Source organism: Rhipicephalus sanguineus, chromosome 8, assembly GCF_013339695.2.
Source record: "Rhipicephalus sanguineus isolate Rsan-2018 chromosome 8, BIME_Rsan_1.4, whole genome shotgun sequence".
Classification (NCBI taxonomy): domain Eukaryota; kingdom Metazoa; phylum Arthropoda; class Arachnida; order Ixodida; family Ixodidae; genus Rhipicephalus; species Rhipicephalus sanguineus.
This window is the reverse complement of record NC_051183.1, coordinates 48,384,776-48,408,054: the sequence shown is the minus strand read 5'-3', so window position 1 is coordinate 48,408,054 and position 23,279 is coordinate 48,384,776. Positions and strand designations below refer to the sequence as shown.

The following is a 23,279-nucleotide window of genomic DNA, read 5'->3' as shown; positions in this document are numbered from 1 at the left end:
GCCTTGCTGCAAACAAAGGCCACAGAAAAAACGCCTTCCCTTCAACCTCTACCCGCGGGAGTAAATGCAACCGTTCGTCCCCCCATTAGTCTTTTCCGAGGTATGTCTAGTCTTCCAAATTTGCACACGACACGCACTTCGCGACAGTTGGTCCTCTCGCGGACTAACGACACGATTTGAGGACTAAAGCTGACTTTACTCCCCCTTCAGCCGGTTTTTTTCTTAGAGTGTAAAGAACGTTGCGTACTGGTGAGCCGTCCATTGTCTTGTTGTACAGACGTTTTCGTGTTTTTTGTTACCTTAAGGTACCCTCCTTGCGATTGCACTGAACTCTGTTTACAGAACGTATACGTAACTAGAAGGTGGAGGGTGTGTGGAAACCCTCCGAAATTTGTACAGTATGTAAGTCGTGTACACGAGCACATAAAAAACACACGCGACAATACATATGGAAGGGTCTGGTTACCTTCCCCCTCTCTAACCAAAATCACATGCTGAATGCGCTCTTGACCCGAAGGTACACGGCATCGAACCCCGGCCGCGACTGCCGCATTTTCGATATAGGCGAAAATGCTTGAGACGCGTGTACTTAGATTTAGGTGCACGAGCATCTACTACGGCGTCCCTCATATTCATATCGTGGTTTGGGGACGTTAAATACCAATAATTATAATTTATGAATGCGCTCCTGGCCTTAACAATCGCAGCAGGCATAAAGTATAATCGTTCTCTTTATGTATTCATTTGCAGTGGAAGAAGGCGCGGTACTGCAAAATCTGGTGTAGTCAGTTTGATTTCAACCTTAAGTAAATTTATATTTAGTCTGAAAAAGAAGACGACAGTGCTCCAGACAATGAAAGCTGTCTACAATTGTTGTCATTGCCACAATGCTTGTTTGCAAAAATCCTGCTGCATTTGGTCATCCTCTAAAATTCTTCGAAATCCATACACTACATTCAACTAACAGGTCGAGCAAATGAAAGTCACATGGTCTATTGGCGGCATTGTTTCCAACATAGGAAATGCAGTTTGCAAATTTGTGCGCCCCACATTTCCGGGAAAAAACGCTAATGATGACACGGCGGAGTCAAGTGACTTTTGCAATCAATGTAATGACTTTATTACATTGTCATCATAACGCAGAAATATACAACAGAATCAACTCTGAGAAAAATTCAAGTTCCATACAAACACCGGGGCTGTTTCTTTGTACAGGCAGGAAATACCAGTTACAAGTTGAATAATGCATTGCTTTGGACCCTTACCACAGTAGCCTCGGCACTGAATACACGAAAAATGCGATCATCTGCGACAGCCATTGAGTACTTCAGCCAGCCATGAAATTCCTGACAAGACTTTGGTTTACAGAATTCCTTTACAAGTACAGTGACATTGCAGAGTACCTAGAACATCTAAGGAACTGCCGTGTTGTGAGCGCATGCACATGCACTTACTGCGAATGATCCCCGAACCTGAAGTAAAAACACGGTGAAATTATCAGGTATGATTGAAAATTTGCACATGTGATGATAACGTGTAAATGTTTTAGTGAAGCTGCCAATTACTAATAGAGGGCTACTGAGTGAAATGGTGCACATAACTTAAGAATGACGTAACTTCATTTTTCGTAAATACGAGGCTGTTACAAAGTAGACAGAGCGAAAGTTGAAATTCAATATTAATATATCTAGAGTGATACGCTGCAGTTTGGTAAAAAATGAAACTTCAATGGCATTCTGAAAACGCGTCTGTACAGTATAGCCAAGGTTATGCGTTTATTCGAATGCAAATAATTAAAAAGTTTTGAGCACTATGGCAGGTAATGAGGTTTGGTGCATGAATTATATATAATGACATACTGCTGGCTGAATTCAAATGCACAACAACACACTCCAACAGTACATAGAAGGTACTAATCACAAACATTCATCTGTAGCCCAATGACGACTTTATACAGTCAAAGGACAAATGTTACTGCTGATGATTCAAAAGAAACAGTCAACGGTCAAGTAGAATTTCACATCGGCTGAAAGTACAAAATGGCTCTGTGCTGTACAGGAGACATTTCACAATATTTGGAAGGGCGCTGTTTAGTATCACAGGCTGCTGGTGCCATTTACTAGAAATATCACAGACGTCTTGCATGTGCGTATCACACACATCTACAAGGAGTGCCTTGAAGTGCGTGATAGCACTGGGATGCCGAAACTCTGAAAATATTGACTAACTATTCTGAAAATGTAAACGACAAAAAATATGTCAGTAGTAATGGCACACCAGAGGAATGGTTTTAGTTCTTTGGCAGTGGGCTGAGAGGTGCGGCGGTAAACACTGGCACAAATGGTGTACACTTAATAGTAACATTTGAACAACACGATGCTAATGAACATTTTTAAACTGTGAATAATATGTGTGTGTTATGACAATACAATGGGGTGCACTAACACCATGAACATTATGGCAGTAACATGTAAAACACAACGTCAAATGTGGGCATCTATAATGAACAAACGAGAATTTCCATACATAAGCATCAACAGGAAGACAAAAAAAAACATGAGTATGATACAAATGTGGAACAAGGATGTTTTTTCATCCTGAACAAAAAAAGTGCTATGTCTTAAATTTTTTTTTTGTCATGGAAGACGACTCATTTTTAAACCGGAACTATGTCCCGAAGGACTCCATGAAAAACATAAACTAGCAAATAGACAACTTGTTGAATAAACTTTTGGTTCCTTCAATATTCGCAAAAAGAACACCCAGCTCCTATGGTTCAGTATCAAATGGTGACAATGATAGTACCTACTTTACAAACGTGCAGTAGCTCCATAGTTCAGCAGACTATGGAGCGACTACTGAGCTGAGATTATGCCGGTATAAAACACAGACATGAGATCCGAAAGTGGTCACAATGCCAGTATAGTACAACATGTGACGTACATTTAGAAAAAACTGAAATTTTCATGAGGCTAGGGCAACAAATAGCTTGGGCTTTTTAATGCCTCTGCAACCTACTCATATAGCAGTGGAAGATCATGTTGGCCACTGTAAATGGTTCAAGCGACATGCAACGTTACAATGCCAGAAAAATTTTCGGATATAAATGAAAACCAAGCAATAGTCTCTACAGGTACCATTGAGTTTCTTTAAACTTTGGTGGGGTAGGCGCTAATGACGATCATGGAAACATACATTATCATACAAAACTGCAAAAAAAGAAACGATATGTGCGTGAGGGGAGAATGGCAGTGAGATGCATGTTGTGGTGTGTCAAGTGGCGCTACCACAGTGGCGTTGTGAACTGTACACTTCATAAGGGGTAATTTATGAACATATTTTTTTTTGTTTTTGTGTGTATTTTTGGTGTGCATGTAAGTAATAGGTAATGAACAATTTGAAAAAAAGGACTAGATATGTCGCTCATCTTTACCTTTGGTGCAGCGATAACTGAATAAGTTATAGCACGAAACTTGAACACACATATTAAATTACGGTGCAACTAAACACTGTTGCATTTCAGAAAAAAAAAACATACAAGTAGAATACATTAAGACACGTCATGGGCAACATGTACCCAAGGTAGCGGGAATTCTCATGCAGCTGTACAATATATGCATTTTGACAGGTGCTACGCAGTATTTGTTTTACTTTGTTAGGTGAAATGGTTCCTAGACTTATTCTTAATTCAATATCATGCCTAATTTTGGAATACTAAGTAATTTCATTTAGCACTGGTTGGAAAATAGAATCATCGAACTTGTGAAAGGCTTGTAAGCTTTTATAACGCTACGCATGGCGACGTACGATCATAGGTGCAAGAAGGTATGAATACGCAAGGTGGTTAAAAAGAAATACGTACAATCTCCCGAACGTCTCGAAGTAAAGATGAAGAGTCACTGGCGAAAAGTAATGGACTAGTCTGGGAACACTTTCAGTACCAGTGTATAAACACTATAATAACTTTGCTATGGTTGGAAAGTCTGTAAAATATGCGCGGTGCCAACATAGTGCTTCTTTGGTTTTGTCGTTCTGGCAAGCAAAGAGTGAAAAGCTTCGGAAACACATATACTCAAGCGTACACATTACTGTATATTTGTACTGAGCGTTCGAAATTGGGAAAAAGAAAACATTTTCACGTAGAACAAGGAATGTACTTCGCACACATAACGTTTCAAACTAACCTTCAATACGGTTGCTGTCACCTTTTTTTTTTCATTTTTCGCGAAAACGCTGGTGATACAAACACTATATATTCAAAAACTTGGAAATACCTAAAAGTGGCGTGCTTAATACGAAATGCGCAGCTTCAACGTCGAAAAAATAGATATTTAAAAAATCCCACAAAAAAAAACACTTGCAGTAGCAGGCGAGCGGAGAAGCAGATCTCAAGCTCAACCATTGTCATAAAAACCTGAAGAAACGCAAGAATTCAATTTTCAAAGCAAAAACAGAAAAATAAAATGTCAGTTGTTTCAAGCAGTGTGCACCATTGAGCTGTTCGAATGCACACGTTAATGATGAAAGCTACGTTCGTTGCTGAGAACACTTATTTGTGAGCAATTCTCACTTTTGCTGCAACGGTCTATCTGTACACGGCGGAATGGCAGCATCGGCAAATGGTTGAAATTTCGGCATAGAATTCAAAACCTAGCCGCTGCATCCGCAAATGAACATCAGCATTAATGCATCTGTGCCACTGCATTAATCAAGCTTCTTTTAATAATAGCTAAACCTCAATATGAATTTGTTTAACTTGAATATCGCATGGGCATGCAGAAAGAGACCTTCACACAAGCAGATCCTAGAGTTCTTGTAGCGCTCGCAGGAGCAGCAGCAATTGAAAAATGTTAAGCATTCCTACAGCAAGTTCGATGGAAGACGAATAAAACTGACTGAACGAGCACTGTCAAGAAATAGAGTCAAATATTGGTGTAGCAGTTACTCCCCGCACGGCCATCGGAACGTATTCTTTGTTACGCAACAAATTATTGCCGATTTACGAGCAGCACCTTTTGCTTTATATGTTTGACGATAATTTCAATGCCAACGAAATAACTTTATAAAGAATGGGAAAGCCTGTAAGCCTAAAACAGATTGCGTGGTGATGAGTTACAACTACTGTTCCAGTAAGAGAGGGAAATCAAGGGAAATCACTACGCTTTGACTTTTAGAGCAAGAGATACACGCTGTTTGAACCTGTTTTACTTGCGTGCAAGGAATAGGTGCAGTTAAATATGACATAAGCAGCTTTTCTATCTTGAAAAAAATGTTGTCAAAACGGCCTGAATTCTAAATATGAGTGTAAGAACATTCGTTTCTAGCTGACACTAGGGGTACTTGGAAGACGTTCAAGAGTATCAACAACTTCGGCATAACGCCGATGGTCCCGAAAAAAATATTGAAAAGGCAAAAGAACTTTCAAAAGGTAGGCAGGGGGAAGCGCATTCTCAAGAACTCTGACAAAAGCATAGAACGTCACAGAAACACAACAACATGGTCAAGGACGTTGACACGAATACAGCAGAGAACTACAGCAAGAAGACACAACGTCTAAAAAGTGATGTCCTGGACGTCCGTCGGCGTGTTCGGCTGACAGGAATCGGGGTCGGCACCAGAGGGCGCCACAAGTGCATTGTTTTTGCTGGTTCCGTACGACGTCAGTGTTGCGCTACCGCCCTTGGCTTGTGACTGTTGCTGCTGCAATGCAGCTACACTGGTTTCCATCAGGGTCTCGATTTCTAAGACACAGCGTCGGATGTCCACCTGCGAAATAACGTAGAAACGATTGGGCCGTTGATTAAAAGGTATAGGCGCGGAAATTCAAAGGAACTATCAAATGGGAAAGTGGAAGTGATGGCTGCATTAGAGCTCAATGAATGATTAGGCATTGGATAGTACACTGTGAAATATGTTGCAGTTGCATCACAGTTACAATATATATATATATATATATAAAACAATAAAGTGCTAACAAAGGACCCGGAAGTAAAAGTTGAAAAAAAAAATCAAGCACGTAGGAAAAATTGTTCAGTAATATATATATATATATATATATATATATATATATATATATATATATATATATATATATATATATATATATATTGCAGTTACTAGGCGGTTTAAACTACGTTTTACTGCAGGAAAAAGCACGCACCAGGCTGCAATATTGCCGAATCCCTTGATCAAAACTTACACAAACAAAACATCATCCATCTGCGGCTGCATTAGTGTTGCTTATGCATTAGGTCTATCAGCATTCAACTTTTTTTTTTCCGGTGCACACCTGTGTCTGATATAAGTCGGTGTTGTCTCATTAAACGAACAGTTGTGAGCACCGCTTCATGTTGTCTCTTTCTTTGTCCCACAAGTTCTCTGCGGTCACCTTTCCCAATAACCTGGCTTTCACTTACATGACATGTCAATGCTCGCTTCTACACTTGCTCTCAGATACATGCAATTGCCTTCCTTATTTACGTGGATATATCGTTTTACATTTTATCGGTCATCTTTCTCTCGTGTAATTATGTTGCGCATCATGAATACATTGTTCTTGTCTGAATTATCTTTCACTCATGTGTAATCATGTTGCACATCATGAAAATATTGCTCTGGTCTGGGTTGCCAGAGTGGTAGAAACGTTGAGTAAAACTATTTGATTCGATGTGTCTGGTTCAGAAGTGTCCGACCGGCACTATATATACTCACCGTCCGGACGTGCGTTATCCTCTCTAGGGCGGATGTGAGTTGGTCTTGGGCAGTTGTCGTAAACAGAGGTCCTCTGAGGCCATGCACGGCGGCGGCCACGCTGGAAGTGGCCAACAGGGCGGGGCTGTAGCTCATAAAGTGGTACTCTGCAATATAGAAAAGAATAAAGAGAACATGCGTCTAATTACATAGTATGATGAGCGAGCAAATATGTTCAAAATGGACAAAACTGGTGTTGCAAGTTAAGAGCATTACGAATTAAAGAGATTACCATTTTCGACAGTTAACAAAAAAACAAAGGAGCATCAACTAGAACTCAAAGACAGCTGAAGCCGTGGACATGTTCGAGGCGCGGATGGGGTAGGGAAGCATCTCTGCCAACTGCAACTGATGCCGCTGAACCTGGACCTTGTCCACAAGGCATTTCATGATCTGGCCACAAACCTATGGCGAGTAAGGGTCTCCCGTTAGGGCACTTCAAAAATCGCGCCCGTTTCATTTCTGAAGAAGCCGACTTAGGCTGACAATAACCAGCGGGACACCAACATAACAAGCAACGGAAGTTAGGCACGCGGGGCGTTTAGAGGAAAACGGAAGCAAACTTCCGGTACCTCGGGCGACAGTCAGCGAATTCCTCCACCACGGTCTTCGTTTCTGAAAAAAAAAAGCTTTTTTTTTTCATTTTCATTTTTACTCCTCGTCTCCTACAAAAAGCACCGGCTGCCCTGCCACACCAAAACGTCTTAGATGGCTCGACGCTTCAAGGCGCTCAACTTCTATTCCACTAAGCGTACTTCTGTTACGCGATAGTATATTTCTCTTCGCATATTGGAACACACGCACCATCTGTTATATTTATTCACTTGCACTCGCAGAACGTGAAACGAGTGCAGTAGAATCATCTACAATATGCGAAGTATGAGGAAAGAGCCGCATAACGTAGGAAATTCCGTCAGAAAAACAGTTTACAATGCGCGTTACTCGACTACTTGGTGCATGGTACTTCACCGAAACTGCGACGCAGCAAGGAATATAGTGTGCACGTTCATGTTGCTTTTGCCTTATCCCGTGCTTTTCTGCATCACACTTTCGATAAAAGAAAAAGTAAATGCTGCGGTTACCGTTCGGAATGTGTTCCCTTAGATGCGCGCGTTACAGGGAGTGGCAATGCGTGCATATAAAGCGGGAAAATGTGATATTATTACTTTTCTTATCCTTTTGTGTCACTACCATGCTTGGCATGTCGCTTCTAGAACGCCGAGGTGAAGGCAACTACAAAACGAACAAAATGCACCTACAACAAGAGCAATATACCAACACGCACACAAAGAAATAAACGAAAAGCTTTTTCAATAGCATTCCTGTTTTGTAAAAAAGCGGGTGTGTTGAGGGAGCGCCTTTTATTGGAGAAATGTTCTTTTTTTCTTCCAAAACGGCTTTACTGTTTACGTTTTGAGGGGTAAGAACACAATAGGTGAGAGTTTAAAGGTCTCGCGTGCCTTGACAATGGGTAGGGCCTGTAAAGACGGGACACCCCGCAAGCCATAAAGAAGCGGAAGCCGCTTCGATCGTGAGGTTCAAAGTCACGTGGCTTCCGTCGCTCCTACAAAATTCCTGAGGCATACATCCATTGGCCTACATAGAGGTAGGCCACGGTTAAGGCTACAACTAATAGAGTCAAAGCGTATGCGCGCACTTGAACGCGACAGCGCCTGAGCGTACACCAACAAACAAACAAAAAAAAAACAGCCAAACAACTGTACGTTGTACTCGTCCACCATTTGCTTAGTGATGAACAGGTTGCCGGATTTGCGCAGATGAAAACATGGCCATGTTTGGATTGACGCTAATGGAACTTAACGCTCCCTAACTCCGAAATGAAGATATCAAAAACGTAAATACGAAATAGGCGGTATGTTACAATCTCTGTAACACTTGAAGGCGAAAGCCTGCTTAAAGCACGAGACAGACAGTACAATTTTCCATGCAATGCGACGGCCGACGCGGCGGTGAGGCAGCCGGAGTGGTGACCTTTCATGGCATCGGACAACCCCCATTCTGGCATCCGCACCGCCGCGTCGGACGTCGCATCGGAAGGAAAATCGTACCGTCTGTCTCGGCCTTAATACTTGGTAATGCATTAAGTTGTACAATCGGGGACCGTGCATCCTGCACGACAACTAGCTGCAGAGTTAGAGATACGCACAAATTACCTCGACGCTTCCAGTGGATTGCACTTTTCCTCCCCCCTCCCCTGAAGCTTATGTACCTCACATAGAGCTGCATTGCCTCCGGGATCGGCCCACCTTTGACCGATCGGCGAGGTCCACTGATGACGTCATCGTGTGATTTACCACAATGCGTTGACGGGATAGTTGGTGCTAGTCCATATTTGGTGCTTGTCCAAAGCACAGTGTTCTGTCGTCTTTCCTGTGTCCTTTTGTTGCGCTAAAGGTTACTGTGGTCATCATGTGATATCACAGCATCGTATGACGCCACAAAGTTCGGCGATCTGTGACGTCACGATGGCGTCACAACAAGCCGTTCTCTCTCCCACTTACCGATCAAAGGTCACGTGGGTGTTTTGGATGGGCCTGGCGAAGTCTTACGCACAAGTCTCGGCGAGGCGAGCGGATTCACAGTCGCGTAAGGCTTATGCCTTAAAAGCAATCGCAGTTCGAATACACAGCGTAAGATGCGCAATCGCGGTTCCGAAAGTTTCCTTGCGCAGTCGCTCAAAATTACAAGAATCACGAGGAGCGAACGTCATCAAGGGCAAATCTCTCTACACATGCCTTCCCCTCCTCTGACCTCCTTTTTTTAGATATCTCTTTTGGAAGGAAGCGACAACCAGTTTTACGAGGATGTCATCTGCTTAGCTCCCGCAAAGGTCTCGACCTCAGGAACGCTCGCTCAAATCTATCTCTGCTACCGCGTCTTCTTCGCGACGCCTCGCTTCTGCTGCGCCGCTTTTATTAAATTGGCCACCGCGAATAGCAGACACAACATAGAAAAGAAGCAACAAGAAATTACAACTTCAGCCACGAAGGAAAAGGAAAACTCAGCAGGGGGGATAGCGTCGCGGCCCCTCCCATTTAAAGGTCTCGCCAGCGGGGGTTCACCACCTGTTCTGGTTTCGCTTCGGCAGCGGCAGCTGGAAGCGACTCACCCCGCCTGTGTCGACGCGCGGCGGCCATTTTTAAAGTTTCCGGCCTCAGCCGAAGACTCCCTCTCCTTCCGTCGACGACCTGCGCACGCCTCTCCCTGACACCAGGTGTCGCGGTAGCAGCGACGCGGCGACACCGTTGCCGTACATTCTAGGCACTATAGCTGCCGTGGATGTGTCGGTTCGGTTGGCCCAGATGTACGAACGAGGTACAAGTAGGCACCGCTTCGCACGTGCGAATGGACGGACGTCACATCCGGTCACGGTGCTATCCTCTTAATTTGCGTTAGCGACGTGCTGCGCCTGGGTCCTATTCACTTATGTACCTCGAATCTGTGCACGGACGCGACAGCTGCCGCATCAACTGCTCTCTGCACAGTGAAATGCCTTTATAACGAAGTGCTCGGAGTCCTTAGAATGTTTCGTTGTGCAGGTCATTTTCTTATACGGGCTGTCCTGAATATACGGATGCCACACAACGAGAACTACATGTTGAGTACTTATATTTGCTGCATATATGCTTATACGCTGCGTGATACTAGCTGTGCACTCTAAGAAAAAAAAAGAGTATGTGTGACTCCTTTCGGAGAGTTATGACTTGATATATGACTCTCTCTTTGGACATCGTTATACTCTCTTCAAAGAGTCGTGTGACCCACAAGAGAGTTGACGTGCCCTCTTTAAAGAGTCATATACGTGGCAAGTCAGGACTCTCCAAAAGGAGTCAGGCATACTCTTTTTTTTTTTCTTACAGTGTACTGCAGTGATAGCTTCTGTATGAAGTGACAGACTTTTATATCATAGCGCATACCACCTCTGCATTTAGTAAGCTGCGAGCCTGCGTTGCAGCGATGGTTATGCATACGTAAGTACAGATGTCGCTGCAATACAACTGTGCATTCACGAGGCAGTACAAATAAGTCACTTTACAGGGAAGCAGTTGTACAGTGTGTGTTATATACGCCAATCTTGTTGATACCTGCAGTGTGGTCCTTGTTCATACAGCGAAATGAATACACTAACAGCTACTACTGGAGAGCTGTGAAGCCAGCTCTTCAAAAGCTGTACAACCACCACAGCTTCTGCATAGATCGACGGACCAAGGCAGCTGTGTACGATTACCCTCATCACCCGACTATTACTCTGTACAGCGATAGCTGTCGCCATAATACTGTCGAATAAATATAAACTTCGTGTGCATGCGCAGTTGTAGTACAGCTACCTCTGCAAAAAACATTTGCAAAGTGCATTACAGCGACAAATGCATGCGCGGTATTGGTTACCGAAAGCTTGCCGTCGGTCACGGCACGAGCTTCAGATGTCGTTGATACTTAAGATTGCTCTATACAGCTGCAAAATGTATACACGAACGGAAGATGAAAGGTTCGCAGAATACATGACAGACTCGCAGGCGTTGAAAGTCAAGCACCTCTTCAACTACCTATTAATGAGAACCAAGCATTTATTTTTCAGTCTCAGAATGTCACACCATTATAGAAGTAGGAGTACCAGTAAAGGCAGGAGCGGTCGACGCCCGAATAAATAAGGCCACTAAGCCACGCATGTATGCCCACAGAGCAGAGTACGTCAGGACACAAACGGGTGTTAAGGACATCTTAGTCGAAATCAAGAAAAAGAAATAAACATGGGCCGGGCACGTAGCGCGTAGGCAAGATAAGCGCTGGTCATTAAGAGTAACTGACTGGATTCCAATAGAAGACCAACGCGCGATTGGGAGACAAAGTTAGGTGGGCACGCGAGCACAGGTCGCGCAAGAAATGTGGAGCTCACTCGTGGAATATATTTTGCCCTTAAGGCTCACTCGGACACAGACTCACCAAAGTTTCCCTCGACCGGACTCACTCGGACTCAGACTCACTCAAATTTGCCTCGACTGGACTCACTCGGACTCAATCTCACCAACATATTACTCACCCGGACTCACGGCTCGATCTGAGTCTGAGTGAGTCGACTCATGAGTGAGCTTGCCGACCTATGCACATGAGATTGACTAGTTTGCGGGTATACGTGGCCGCAGCAAGCACTGGACCGGGTTGATTGGCGGAACATGGGAGAGGTCGTTTGCCCTGCAGTCAGGCTATAATGATGTACGCCCACAATGATGTATGTATGTATGTATGTATGTATGTATGCATGTATGCATGTATGCATGTATGTATGTATGTATGTATGTATGTATGTATGTATGTATGTATGTATGTATGTATGTATGTATGCATGTATGTATGATGCATGCATGCATGCATGTATGTATGTATGTATGTATGTATGTATGCATGCATGCATGCATGTATGTAGGTATGTATGTATGTATGCATGTATGCATGTATGTATGTATGTATGTATGTATGTATGTATGCATGTATGTATGTATGCATGCATGTATGTATGTATGCATGCATGCATGCATGCATGTATGTATGCATGCATGTATGTATGTATGTATGCATGTATGTATGTATGTATGTATGCATGTATGTATGTATGCATGTATGTATGTATGTAAGTAGGTATGTATGTATGTATGTATGCATGCATGCATGTATGTATGTATGTATGTATGTATGTATGTATGTAGGTATGTATGTATGTATGTATGCATGTGTGTATGTATGTATGTATGTATGCATGCATGTATGTATGTATGTAAGTAGGTATGTATGTATGTATGTATGTATGTATGTATGTATGTATGTATGTATGTATGCATGTATGTATGTAAGTATGTATGTAAGTAGGTATGTATGTAAGTATGTATGTATGCATGTATGTAAGTAGGTATGTATGTATGTATGTATGTATGCATGTATGTATGTATGTATGTATGTAAGTATGTATGTATGTATGTATGTATGTATGTTTGTAAGTAGGTATGTATGTATGTATGTATGTATGTATGTATGTATGTAAGTAGGTATGTATGTATGTATGTATGTATGCATGCATGTATGTATGTATGTATGTATGTATGTAAGTAGGTATGTATGTATGTATGTAAGTAGGTATGTATGTATGTATGTAAGTAGGTATGTATGTATGTATGCATGTATGTATGTATGTATGTATGTATGTATGTAAGTAGGTATGTATGTATGTATGTATGTATGTATGCATGCATGTATGTATGTATGTACGTATGTATGTATGTATGTATGCATGTATGTATGTATGTATGTATGTATGTATGTATGTATGTATGTATGTATGTATGTATGTATGTATGTATGTATGCATGCATGCATGTGTGTATGTATGTATGTATGTATGTATGTATGTAAGTAGGTATGTATGTATGTATGTATGTATGTATGTATGTATGTATGTATGCACGCACGCACGCACGTGTGTATGTATGCATGTATGTATGTACGTACGTACGTGTCAACAGCGTACAAATCTATATAGCTTCTTTAGTGCTGACCAAGGAAGGATGGCACCAAAGGAAAGGGACCCCTCATCGTCTTCGGTGTATTGGCCTTTCGGAAAACTAGCCACTTAAAACCCAGCAATCGACCAAGATATCTTCGGTAGAACACACAAATATGTTCCCCACCCAAAGCTCCGCAGGAAACAGATCAGCCCACACCAACCGATGACATCACATCGAGGGCCCCATCCGTGCTCACTAATGTAGCCCCATTAACGCTCACTAATTACCATCATCGACGAAAAAAAACCGCGAAATCAGTGAACCACCGCACGCCTTTTGCTACCGTAGCACACGCAGAAACGCACCCATTTCAGAAACGTATATTAATACAAAAATGTAACAAGAAATGACTAAATGCGGGCATTTCATTCTTTCACTCAATGTGCATGTGAAGGTTCGTATACAATCGGGCATGTGGGGACCAGAAGGACTGCCGCGCCAGTTGCAGATCGCGGAAGGGACGGTATCCATAGTCTTTCCTGTTGTGCGTTTTGAATTGCACCCTCCTGTGGCTCATGGGCGCACTCATACCAGGCCGGACACCGGCCGTCCTATGTAAAAAAGCGAAGGAGTGGAAAGGGTGTTCGACAATAGGCGGTGCCATCTGTCGTAGGGGCGGAGAGGTAGCAGCAATCACGCAACCGTGGCAACTGTACGGGCATGTGTGACGATTCGCACATGGTCTTATATATATATATATATATATATATATATATATATATATATATATATATATATATATATATGATCGCGCTGCTTGAACGCAGAGGGGCGTTGCATTTGCATGGATACTAATATGTGCAATCTAGGGGCCTCAGTCAACTTTATTACACGGGGCGAATGCCGCTTCTTAATGGCTATGGAGAAAATGATGTACGGCCACATCGCAAAGTGAATAACAGAGCTGTGCTCGCAATACAAAAAAAAAAAGAAAACATATTACGCGCTAATTGTCGGCGTTTTAACGGTGAGAACATGACCTCGAGGTGCGTCTTTTATGAGTGATCGCTGAAAGCTTGGCGTTCACATGGTGTCACATGGTCGACCAAAACCTCAGGAATGACCTTTCCGGGACTCTCAATCTATGTTTTTTATCTAGTGAGAAAAGAAAGGACACACAAAAAAAGAAGAAGAGAAGAAACTCACGAAGCTGTCATCTCTACTACCACCATTTTTGAGTAAGCACCGCTGCAGAATTAAAGGCCATACCAGAGATTTTCAATTATACCATTAGCTCGATCATCAAACTTGAACCCCCCTGCGTGAAAGTTTTCCTCGACTCATGACACGGCCGCCGCGGTGGTACCGTGGTTAAGGTGCTCGGCTGCTGACCCTAAGGTCGCGGGTTCGACCTCGGTCGCGGCGGCTGCACTTTCGACTGAGGGAAGAATGCTAGTGGCCCGTGTAATTAGATTTAAGTGCACGTTAAAGAACCGCAGGTGGTCGAAATTTCCGGAGCCTTCCACTACGGCTTGCCTCGTGATCACATCCTAATTTTGGCACACAAACCCCAGCAATTATTATTATCGACTCATGACACCACCGAATCCTGTCTGCCCCACAGCTATTTTAATGCAGCACATTACATACGGGAAGCAAACCGCGTGTTTTTTTAGGAAGAGCTTTCGGGTAAGCATGAAAACAACAAAAGTAACGGAAAAACCCATCCGAGCTGAAATTTCGGGAAAGTGGTCTCCCGAGTTTTGAAGTAGAACGTACAAACTATTACACAAAGCTACAGTTATTAGAAAATGCAAAGTTGAACAACAGTTAATTATGACAAATCTCCGTGGTTTGCATGAAGACTCTCGCACGTGCTCGCGTAGTAGTAGCTCTTCCTAATACTGGCTACTGTTGTGTACTGTTGGCTATCGGCTCTCCTAATATCGCCTCTCGTCTTCTGATACTCGACTGCATCCTCAGGGTTTCCAGCAAAAAACAGATGTCCCTTTGAAAGTAATGATGAAAGTTTGCGAGTAATGCAAGAAATAAAAAAAAAAAGCGCGCACACTCATAATCAAACTCTCACTCAAAACGGTCCCGCGAGGCGGTGGCGCTGCAGGCAACAGTGCGAACGGCGTGCCGAAGATCGACATCTGTCTTTTTCATTTGTCCTCCAGAAAACCTGGAAACTTCGCATGGAGATCCCACAAGACTTCTTGTTTTTTTTTTTTCATTCCTCAAAGAAAAAAAAATAGACGGGCGCAAGTACCACCGAACGATTCCATTCTTTTTTGAAACAGCATGCCCATGCTTGCGCCTGCTGTGTCAAAACAGCAGCAGTCCACCAACTGAACCAACGCCGGAGGGTGTGTGTAGCAACGGACACACACCTCAAGAAATTCAACGTGCTGGCCACAATCCAATCGCAGCACTCCTAAATTTTTTTGGGTTGCGACAAACAGGACCGTCCAACGAAGTGCGTCCACTAAAAGAAGTTTCTGCATTTAAAGAAAAAAAAAAGGTGCGCACCTTTTCGGCTCAACGTCTCTCAAGCTGCCCGCAAAGAGACAACAAAGAAAAAAAAATATTCTGAAACACCGTCTGCCAATGCCAATGAGACAACCTTTCCACAGAACAGACGGACCGGCATAGCTAAGCCTAAGGCATCGTTTTGTCCTGCGCGGTTTGCATCCTCATATGGCATAAAGAAACAGTCCGAAACCTTATGCCTTGGGCATGCAGAATAAAGAAACGAAACGCCCAAACAACAGCTGCAAGGAATGGCAGGAGACGTTGCGTCCATATATACAGTGAGCAACAGGACTAACCGAGAAGCTTTCATTTAAAAACAGAGCAACAACCCAAGTGCCACCGGCTTCCTCACGAGCAGATGCAAGGTGGCGACGATCCGAAAGCCGAGTCAAGCCAATCCGATCGCCGTCTCGGCTCCCTTTCAGGTGTATTTAACAATAACAATGCGAGATGTGACAATGGCTTGAACGGGGAAGTCTTGGCCAATCCTTACACCTCCTTCCTAGACTTCCGGTGGATAAAAAAAAAGGATGAAGGAGAGAGAGGTTTTCGCGCACTCGGAATTCCATTGGTGGCGCGGTCGGTCTGTTCTTTCTCTCACCGTTTCTGATTCACATACCGTAGCCTTTGAGTTGGAGATATCACGCCGCTGGATACGGGGAACGAGCCAGACGCAGGCATCAAGGCGTCGCTCAAGTGTAAGAAAAGGGAGGGTAGAGTCAGCGTATGGGAAACTATGGCTGGCATGTTTCCCCTGCGTTTCGGATGCAGCGCTGAGCCGGTGGGTGGGTGGGTGGTGGCTTTCCCCATTTGCAAGCTGCGTGTCTCGGCCGTGGGTTTCCATTCAATGCTGTATGCCTTTTCATTCTTCCTGGGTTGCCATTATTTAAGGTGCCGGCTTTTCGGTGTCGGCAGTGACGCCCTGGGTTCGTCGACACCGAGGCGTCGTTTTTTTTTTTTTTTTACGAAGGAAGCGCTGTGCTGTACTACGAATTCCGAATGAGCGGGAGCCACTTGAGCCTTTTCTGCGTATGCGTTCACGTTCGTTACGTGTGTTTGTGCATGTGAGAGAGTGTGAGAGAGAGTGTTTACGAGTAGAAGGCATGGAGCCGGAAACATTTGAATGAACGACAGAATAGTCAGGCCTGCGCGGAGGCGCATTTTCTAGCCATTCGTACAATGACTGCCCAGTCCTGGACGCTTCTGGACCTCACCCTTCTGGAACGCACGCTGTTTCAAAGTACATTCGTAACTAAATAGACAGTTCGTCGTTTGGAAGCTTATCGTGAACCATGCAAGTACTACTGGACGTTCAGGTAGCTCTAATTTCGAGAAAATAACGAAAACGGTCGTATACAGCTTCAACATATGGCACACTGTTGTTGAGGGAAAAACAAGATGTGCAACAAGGAGCCTTTTCTTCGAACAAATGTTAACTCGTAAGCAAGAACGCTCCCGCAATACAAATAAAACGTAGGTATTGATTCAGTCAAAAAAGTGATGGTGCATGCCATTCAATGCGATGTGAAGAAGAAGCTTATAAAGAATTTTATAAACACGAAACCACACAGTCGCTGCATGAACTACATAAGCTGTGTAGACGGTCGGAAAACGAAATGAGTTCCTTGCTGTTTACTCGCACCAGATTACGAATAAGGCTTCCATATAGAAGCCGAAACGTTTTACCCTTTTTAAAGTTTTATTTGGTCGTTGCACGTTGTTTTGTTTTTACTCCTACAAAGAGAACGGCAATCGCACAACGCCTATGTTGTTCACATGAATTGAGGATAACTGGACTGACAACAGCTGGAACAAAGCGGTCCTCCTGAGCGAGTCAGTTCGCAAAATATGAAAGCGTCTGGGGTGCGGGGACTCAAACGGAGGCATACATGCCTATACAAAGCATTTGAATCACAGGTTTCGCATGGCCAGTTCATCCACAATACACTACACAGATTTACTTGGGAATTACAGCCAAACGGCCACTTTTCCTGCTATATGTATGTATGTATGTATGTATGTATGTATGTATGTATGTATGTATGTATGTATGTATGTATGTATGTATGTATGTATGTGTGTGTGTATATATATATATATATATATATATATATATATATATATATATATATATATATATATATATATATATATATATATATATATATATATATATATATAGAACGCACGCACGCACATATTCGTAGGACATACGACTTAGAATTTGACCAACCCCGCTTCCCTCTCTGAGGCCAATCGGAAGACCCACGCTCGCGTTTCGCACGTTCCATCAAAAGGAGGGCGTCGGGACGGTATTTGTTCACAGACAATGGGTCTATTGGTGGAGCCGTGCGTATGGAATCGCCAAAGATCAAGGAATTGAGTTTGAGCGCGTACTCAGAATACACATCCACAAAAAAAGAGAAAAGTTATTTCAATGAATGAATCTACAGATATCCCACACACGCACGCTTTTTTTTCCCCTTCTCCTTTCCTTCGCTGCTGCCGTCGAAGACACCGAAAAGTCGAGTCAAGTACGTTTACCTTACCGGTTTGCAAGCCACTCGAAGACATTTGATCGCGGTTTTCAGGACGGAGCAGCTGAAAGAAGGAGAACCGCCGGGATCACGAGAATTCGAGAAATGCCGGTTCTACTAATCCTCTTGCGATGACAATGCAAGAGGCCTTAACACCACAGTAAGCGTGCAACCACGGAGACAAAAGGTTTTCAGGTTCTGAAGATCGTTTGAATTCGCATATACAAGTGGTATATATGTGGTAGCCCTCAGCATGAAATCATCGGGTCTTTGGTCTGTCCTGGGACAGCTAGGGAAGTGGAGTGGCCACACTGTCAACCGCTAATCACATACCGCGAAGCTACACTGAAAACCGGTACGGCCTATAGTTTGGAATTCATGACTTCACTTGGAGTCAGCCACAAAAGTTTACGGGACACCGGTTTGACACCGAATGTCTTGAATTTGTGCCCAGAATATCTGGACTGCTCGTGGTAATTTAATGTTCACCGCGTCAAATAACTACATGCATACTACCAGCCTTGATGACTTAGGTTTATGACTTGCGCTCCCAAGCACGAGGACGCGGGTTCGATTCCCGCGGTTGCATGTAGATGGGGAGGGGGGGGGGGGGCACGACAACAAATGTCCGCAGATTTAAGATACACGTTAAAGAAACCTGGCCAAAGATAATCCGGAGTCAGCCTATTAAGGTGTGGCACATCATAATGTAGTGGTCGTGCGCGCGTAGAGCCTGAAAATTTAATTTAAACGTAGCCAGCTGCTACGGATTAGAAGCTGAAACTCGGTCGAGGCAATGTTTTGTGCCCAGGATTCACAGGCATTTCATCTCTTTTGCTCGTAAATTCCACGTCCTGTAAAGTTTTGTGGCCGACTGTAGACACATGGCGGTTTCGCTGCAGGTTCCCTTGACTCGCCTTGGATTGACAAAGTCTCCACTGATTGATTTCTAAGCGAGGTTCATTACCCTTTTTAACAAAAAGAAGCTGCGCCGATTGCCACATATAACTACGTCCTGTAATTAATCGAAAGAATAAACTAAACGGTAACGAACAGACTTCAGGCTTCATAGCCTTAGTGGTGTTGCTGATCAGGGTGCAACAAACTTCAAGCCGCGACGTAGCACTGACGTAGGCGTATTGTCCGATGCTACAGTTTTTAAAGGTATAAGAACGTATTCATTTAACTATACTTAACCATTTTTCTAACGCGTGTGAGACTTCTTTTGTCAACTCTATAAGTGTCGGCAAACTTTATGCGCGCAGTAAGTAGACGAACTTCTTGTGTCGCGACCACAAACCCGTCTTTTGAAATCTTTTTTTTTTCTACACTTGGAAGACAGAGCCGCTATGGGGTCGAGATTGTCATAAATTGTCTCGTAACAATAGCCCCACGGTTTGGAAGAAAAAAAAAACACTGTAGCCGGCGATGGCAACATAGCTTCATTGTTTCCTTCGTGGGTAAGGAACTGTTATTTTTTATGAAGCCTTCCTATTCATAAGGAACGTCCGTGACTCCTTTGACGGCGAAAAAAAGAAGTTGGGAGCGTAAAAAAAAATGAAGGCCGAGGTGCGTCGTAGTAAGCTCGACGCTGCGTGAACAACAATATCAAATCCGATCGGAGCCACGGATGTTAGCCAACTGAAGCCAGGCCTGTATGTTATATTCAATGCGTGATCGCCATAAGGAGGTATATCCTTTTACCGCCGTTGCAAAGGAAATACTTAGACAAATACTTAAACAGATATACTCAAGTAATTCGTAAGAAATACTTGCAGCTAGACACTCAACTCCCTTACCCAAGGTAAAGCAGGATTACTGATGTTCTTAAACGCCATTCTAATAAGAAGTTTCACATCATTTACATGATAAGACTAATAAAAGGAAAGAAAAAAGGTCCTGTATGAAGAACACCAATCAACTCTGTAGCTCCCATCTAAGTGTGTGCGAACGCATAAGCTTCTCTACGCATCAGCAGAACAAGGAATTCCGTACGGATTTCCCTGCATCGTTGTGCTATACCTACAAGGTAGTGGAAGCCAATTTTTCCTTCCATTTCCTTTCATCCCTAAAGAAATGCTGCTTCACTACTTGTGTACGCCACACGCTGCAGCCACTGAACATTCAAGCTATATACACGCTCGTAACAATTCAGCAAAATGCTGCCCTTGGTTACCTCGTTTGGGAAGTGACTGTTTCCGTTACAATTTGCATGGCGGCTCGTACGAGACAGTATAGCTTCGGAACAGAGGATTTTATCTTTCCTCGCGGCTCCTTTTCATATCCACTGTTTATTTAGGGCAGAATAATGCTCATCGTGACGTCACAAAAAGTGACGTCACATGATAACGTGATCACATGACACCGTCGCTTGGTTAAAGGTGGGCCGATCCCAGAGGCACCGCGAAATCACGTGATGTGCACAAACCTACGGGGGAGGGGGGAGGAGGAGGAGGGGACACAGCGCAATCGACTGAGAAAAAGATGGCCTTCGCCTTCGAGTCGTTTTAGGCGAATGCATAAAGGACTGTGTGAATTTCTTACATCCGGCCGTAAGTGGCTTGGACACTGGTGCTTTTGTCTGCAGGCGTTACGTTAGACATCTAAGCCACATAAGTCTATTTGACGCTTAGTCCCAGTGCCTTCGAACGGTCACGTGCTCGCTTCGCGCTTGAAAGGGACAACTCCGGCTTTCTGGATCTAAATTAACCCGTAACGCCTGTCGATGACCTGTATTCTACCTCGGTTTGGAAGTACGGTAGCCAGCATGGCCTATTAGGCCTACGAATACAGAATTGATTCAGCGTCGCGAATGACAAGGGCACCCGCATCTGTGTTGTCTGCCACTTGTCTGCTTCACTTCTTTTATTCTTATTCTCTCTCTCTCTCTTTGTCTGCTTCACTCGATACAGACGGCTTGCAGCAGGCGCGCCTTCTGTATCGCGTGAGCAGGTAGACAATTTTTCATCACCAACATAGACACGACGCCCGCAGCGCCCTCTTCTGTTCACCTCTGCCGCAAATGGCCTACGGCCATACATTCGCCCGATGGACCACTTATTTTGTATACAATGCAGAACGATGTGAGGAGCGGACGTGTGACGGTAACATGTGCAGCACGTATGAACCTGTTACATCATGGTGTGGCCTTGACACTGGCAGTCCGAAGCACGTTGCCCTCCCATACACCCACAGCACAGATGGCGCGCACGTCATCTCCGCAGCAGGTACAGCAGACGACATGACATAGGAAAGCCCCAGTCTAATTTGCACACGGCAAACAAGGACAGCTAGATGCCCAAAGAGTAAACGCTTTGAACAATAGAACTAGGCAAAAGATCATGCCCTGCTTTTTGATCAGCCGACTGTAGACCCAATAGCTACGCAAGAACTCATAAATCCCTGTTTTTGCCACAGGAGCCTTCTAAAACCTTAGACTACCGTCAACTTGAAATTAGGCAAATCGAAACGTTGATAGGTGCACGTTAAAGCGATACCAACCAGTCAACACTTACGCTACGTCCACCGAACATGGAAGGAAAACGGTAACGAAAGTTCACTTAGTTATAAATGAGTTACGTGTTATAGCCACTGAAGTATTATTCGCGAAACTAATGATCTTTTTCCAGTTGACATCTTATGAGTAGTGGTTGAGCAGACAATGCTTGTATACCTGCTGGCTGACGGATTATCTATCTATCTATCTGTCTGTCTGTCTGTCTGTCTGTCTATCTATCTATCTATCTATCTATCTATCTATCTATCTATCTATCTATCTATCTATCTATCTATCTATCTATCTATCTATCTATCTATCTATCTATCTATCTATCTATCTGTCTGTCTGTCTGTCTGTCTGTCTGTCTGTCTGTCTGTCTGTCTGTCTGTCTGTCTGTCTGTCTGTCTGTCTGTCTGTCTGTCTGTCTATCTATCTATCTATCTATCTATCTATCTATCTATCTATCTATCTATCTATCTATCTATCTATCTATCTATCTATCTATCTATCTATCTATCTATCTATCTATCTATCTATCTATCTATCTATCTATCTATCTATCTATCTATCTATCTATCTATCTATCTATCTATCTATCTATCTATCTATCTATCTATCTATCTATCTATCTATCTATCTATCTATCTATTAACAATGCTGCTGTTATACATCTGTAGGAACGTCTGTGAAGCCGTTTTCCATTATGAGAGCAATACCAGAACACTCAGAAGCTAAACTTTCCGTCTCCTTTAGACTGATCTTAATTCCTTAATTGCTATTTAGTGGCTATCTGTACCCTATAACTTTTGATTTCTCCAGATGTAGTAGTTTATACATCGCAGTAATTTTCGTTGTACAGTTCATACCACCCAATTCTCAACCCGTAACATTAGTGAACAACCAACCAATCGACGATCCATAAACGAAACTTGCCAAGCAGGGTCGCTGCAAAAATTACACGAACAGATCTGTAGACGGCTCCGGGGAAATACATGCAGATGCAATCTTCAAGAGACAAACCCCGAGAGTTCAGACTCGCGATGTTTTCGCAGCTGCAAAGCACTTGAGAGATCGGCAACAAGTGCACGTAGGGTTTGGACCGGCGCAATTGTTCACCAGATGGATAATAGCACTATGGATCAAACCAGCGTTGAAAGGCCATAAGATTACGATAATCGTGACGCGTGATTTCTTTACGTTCATATTACTGCGGCGCATTGAAGAGAAAAAAAAGCCACGCTTTTCCAAGAAGCCATACGCTCACTCTATATAATGTGATCGCTTACGTTATTAAAGATGGCTCTGCATTGTAAATGAAGCCGCGAAATATGCTATAAAATCGTTCCAGCAAGTGGTGCCACGAAGAATAGGCAAAAGAGGCGGTGCTCGTTTATATCGAACACCCCCCCCCCACCCCCCCGCGTGCGCGCGTTTAAGAGA

General features: G+C 43.5%; 1 protein-coding gene across 1 annotated transcript in view; it reads right to left on the bottom strand.

The window, feature by feature from the left end:
* Nucleotides 1-1,098: 1,098 nt before the first annotated feature.
* The window catches only part of LOC119401841 (G1/S-specific cyclin-D2-like), a 58,204-nt gene continuing 36,023 nt past the window's right edge, over nt 1,099-23,279 (bottom strand). Inside the window, exons 4-5 of the mRNA XM_037668835.2 lie at nt 6,712-6,857; nt 1,099-5,766 (exon numbers count right to left, since the gene is read on the bottom strand). Coding sequence (XP_037524763.1) covers nt 5,554-5,766; nt 6,712-6,857 — 359 coding nt within the window. The 3' untranslated portion in view covers nt 1,099-5,553. The remainder of the gene's footprint in view (nt 5,767-6,711; nt 6,858-23,279) is intronic.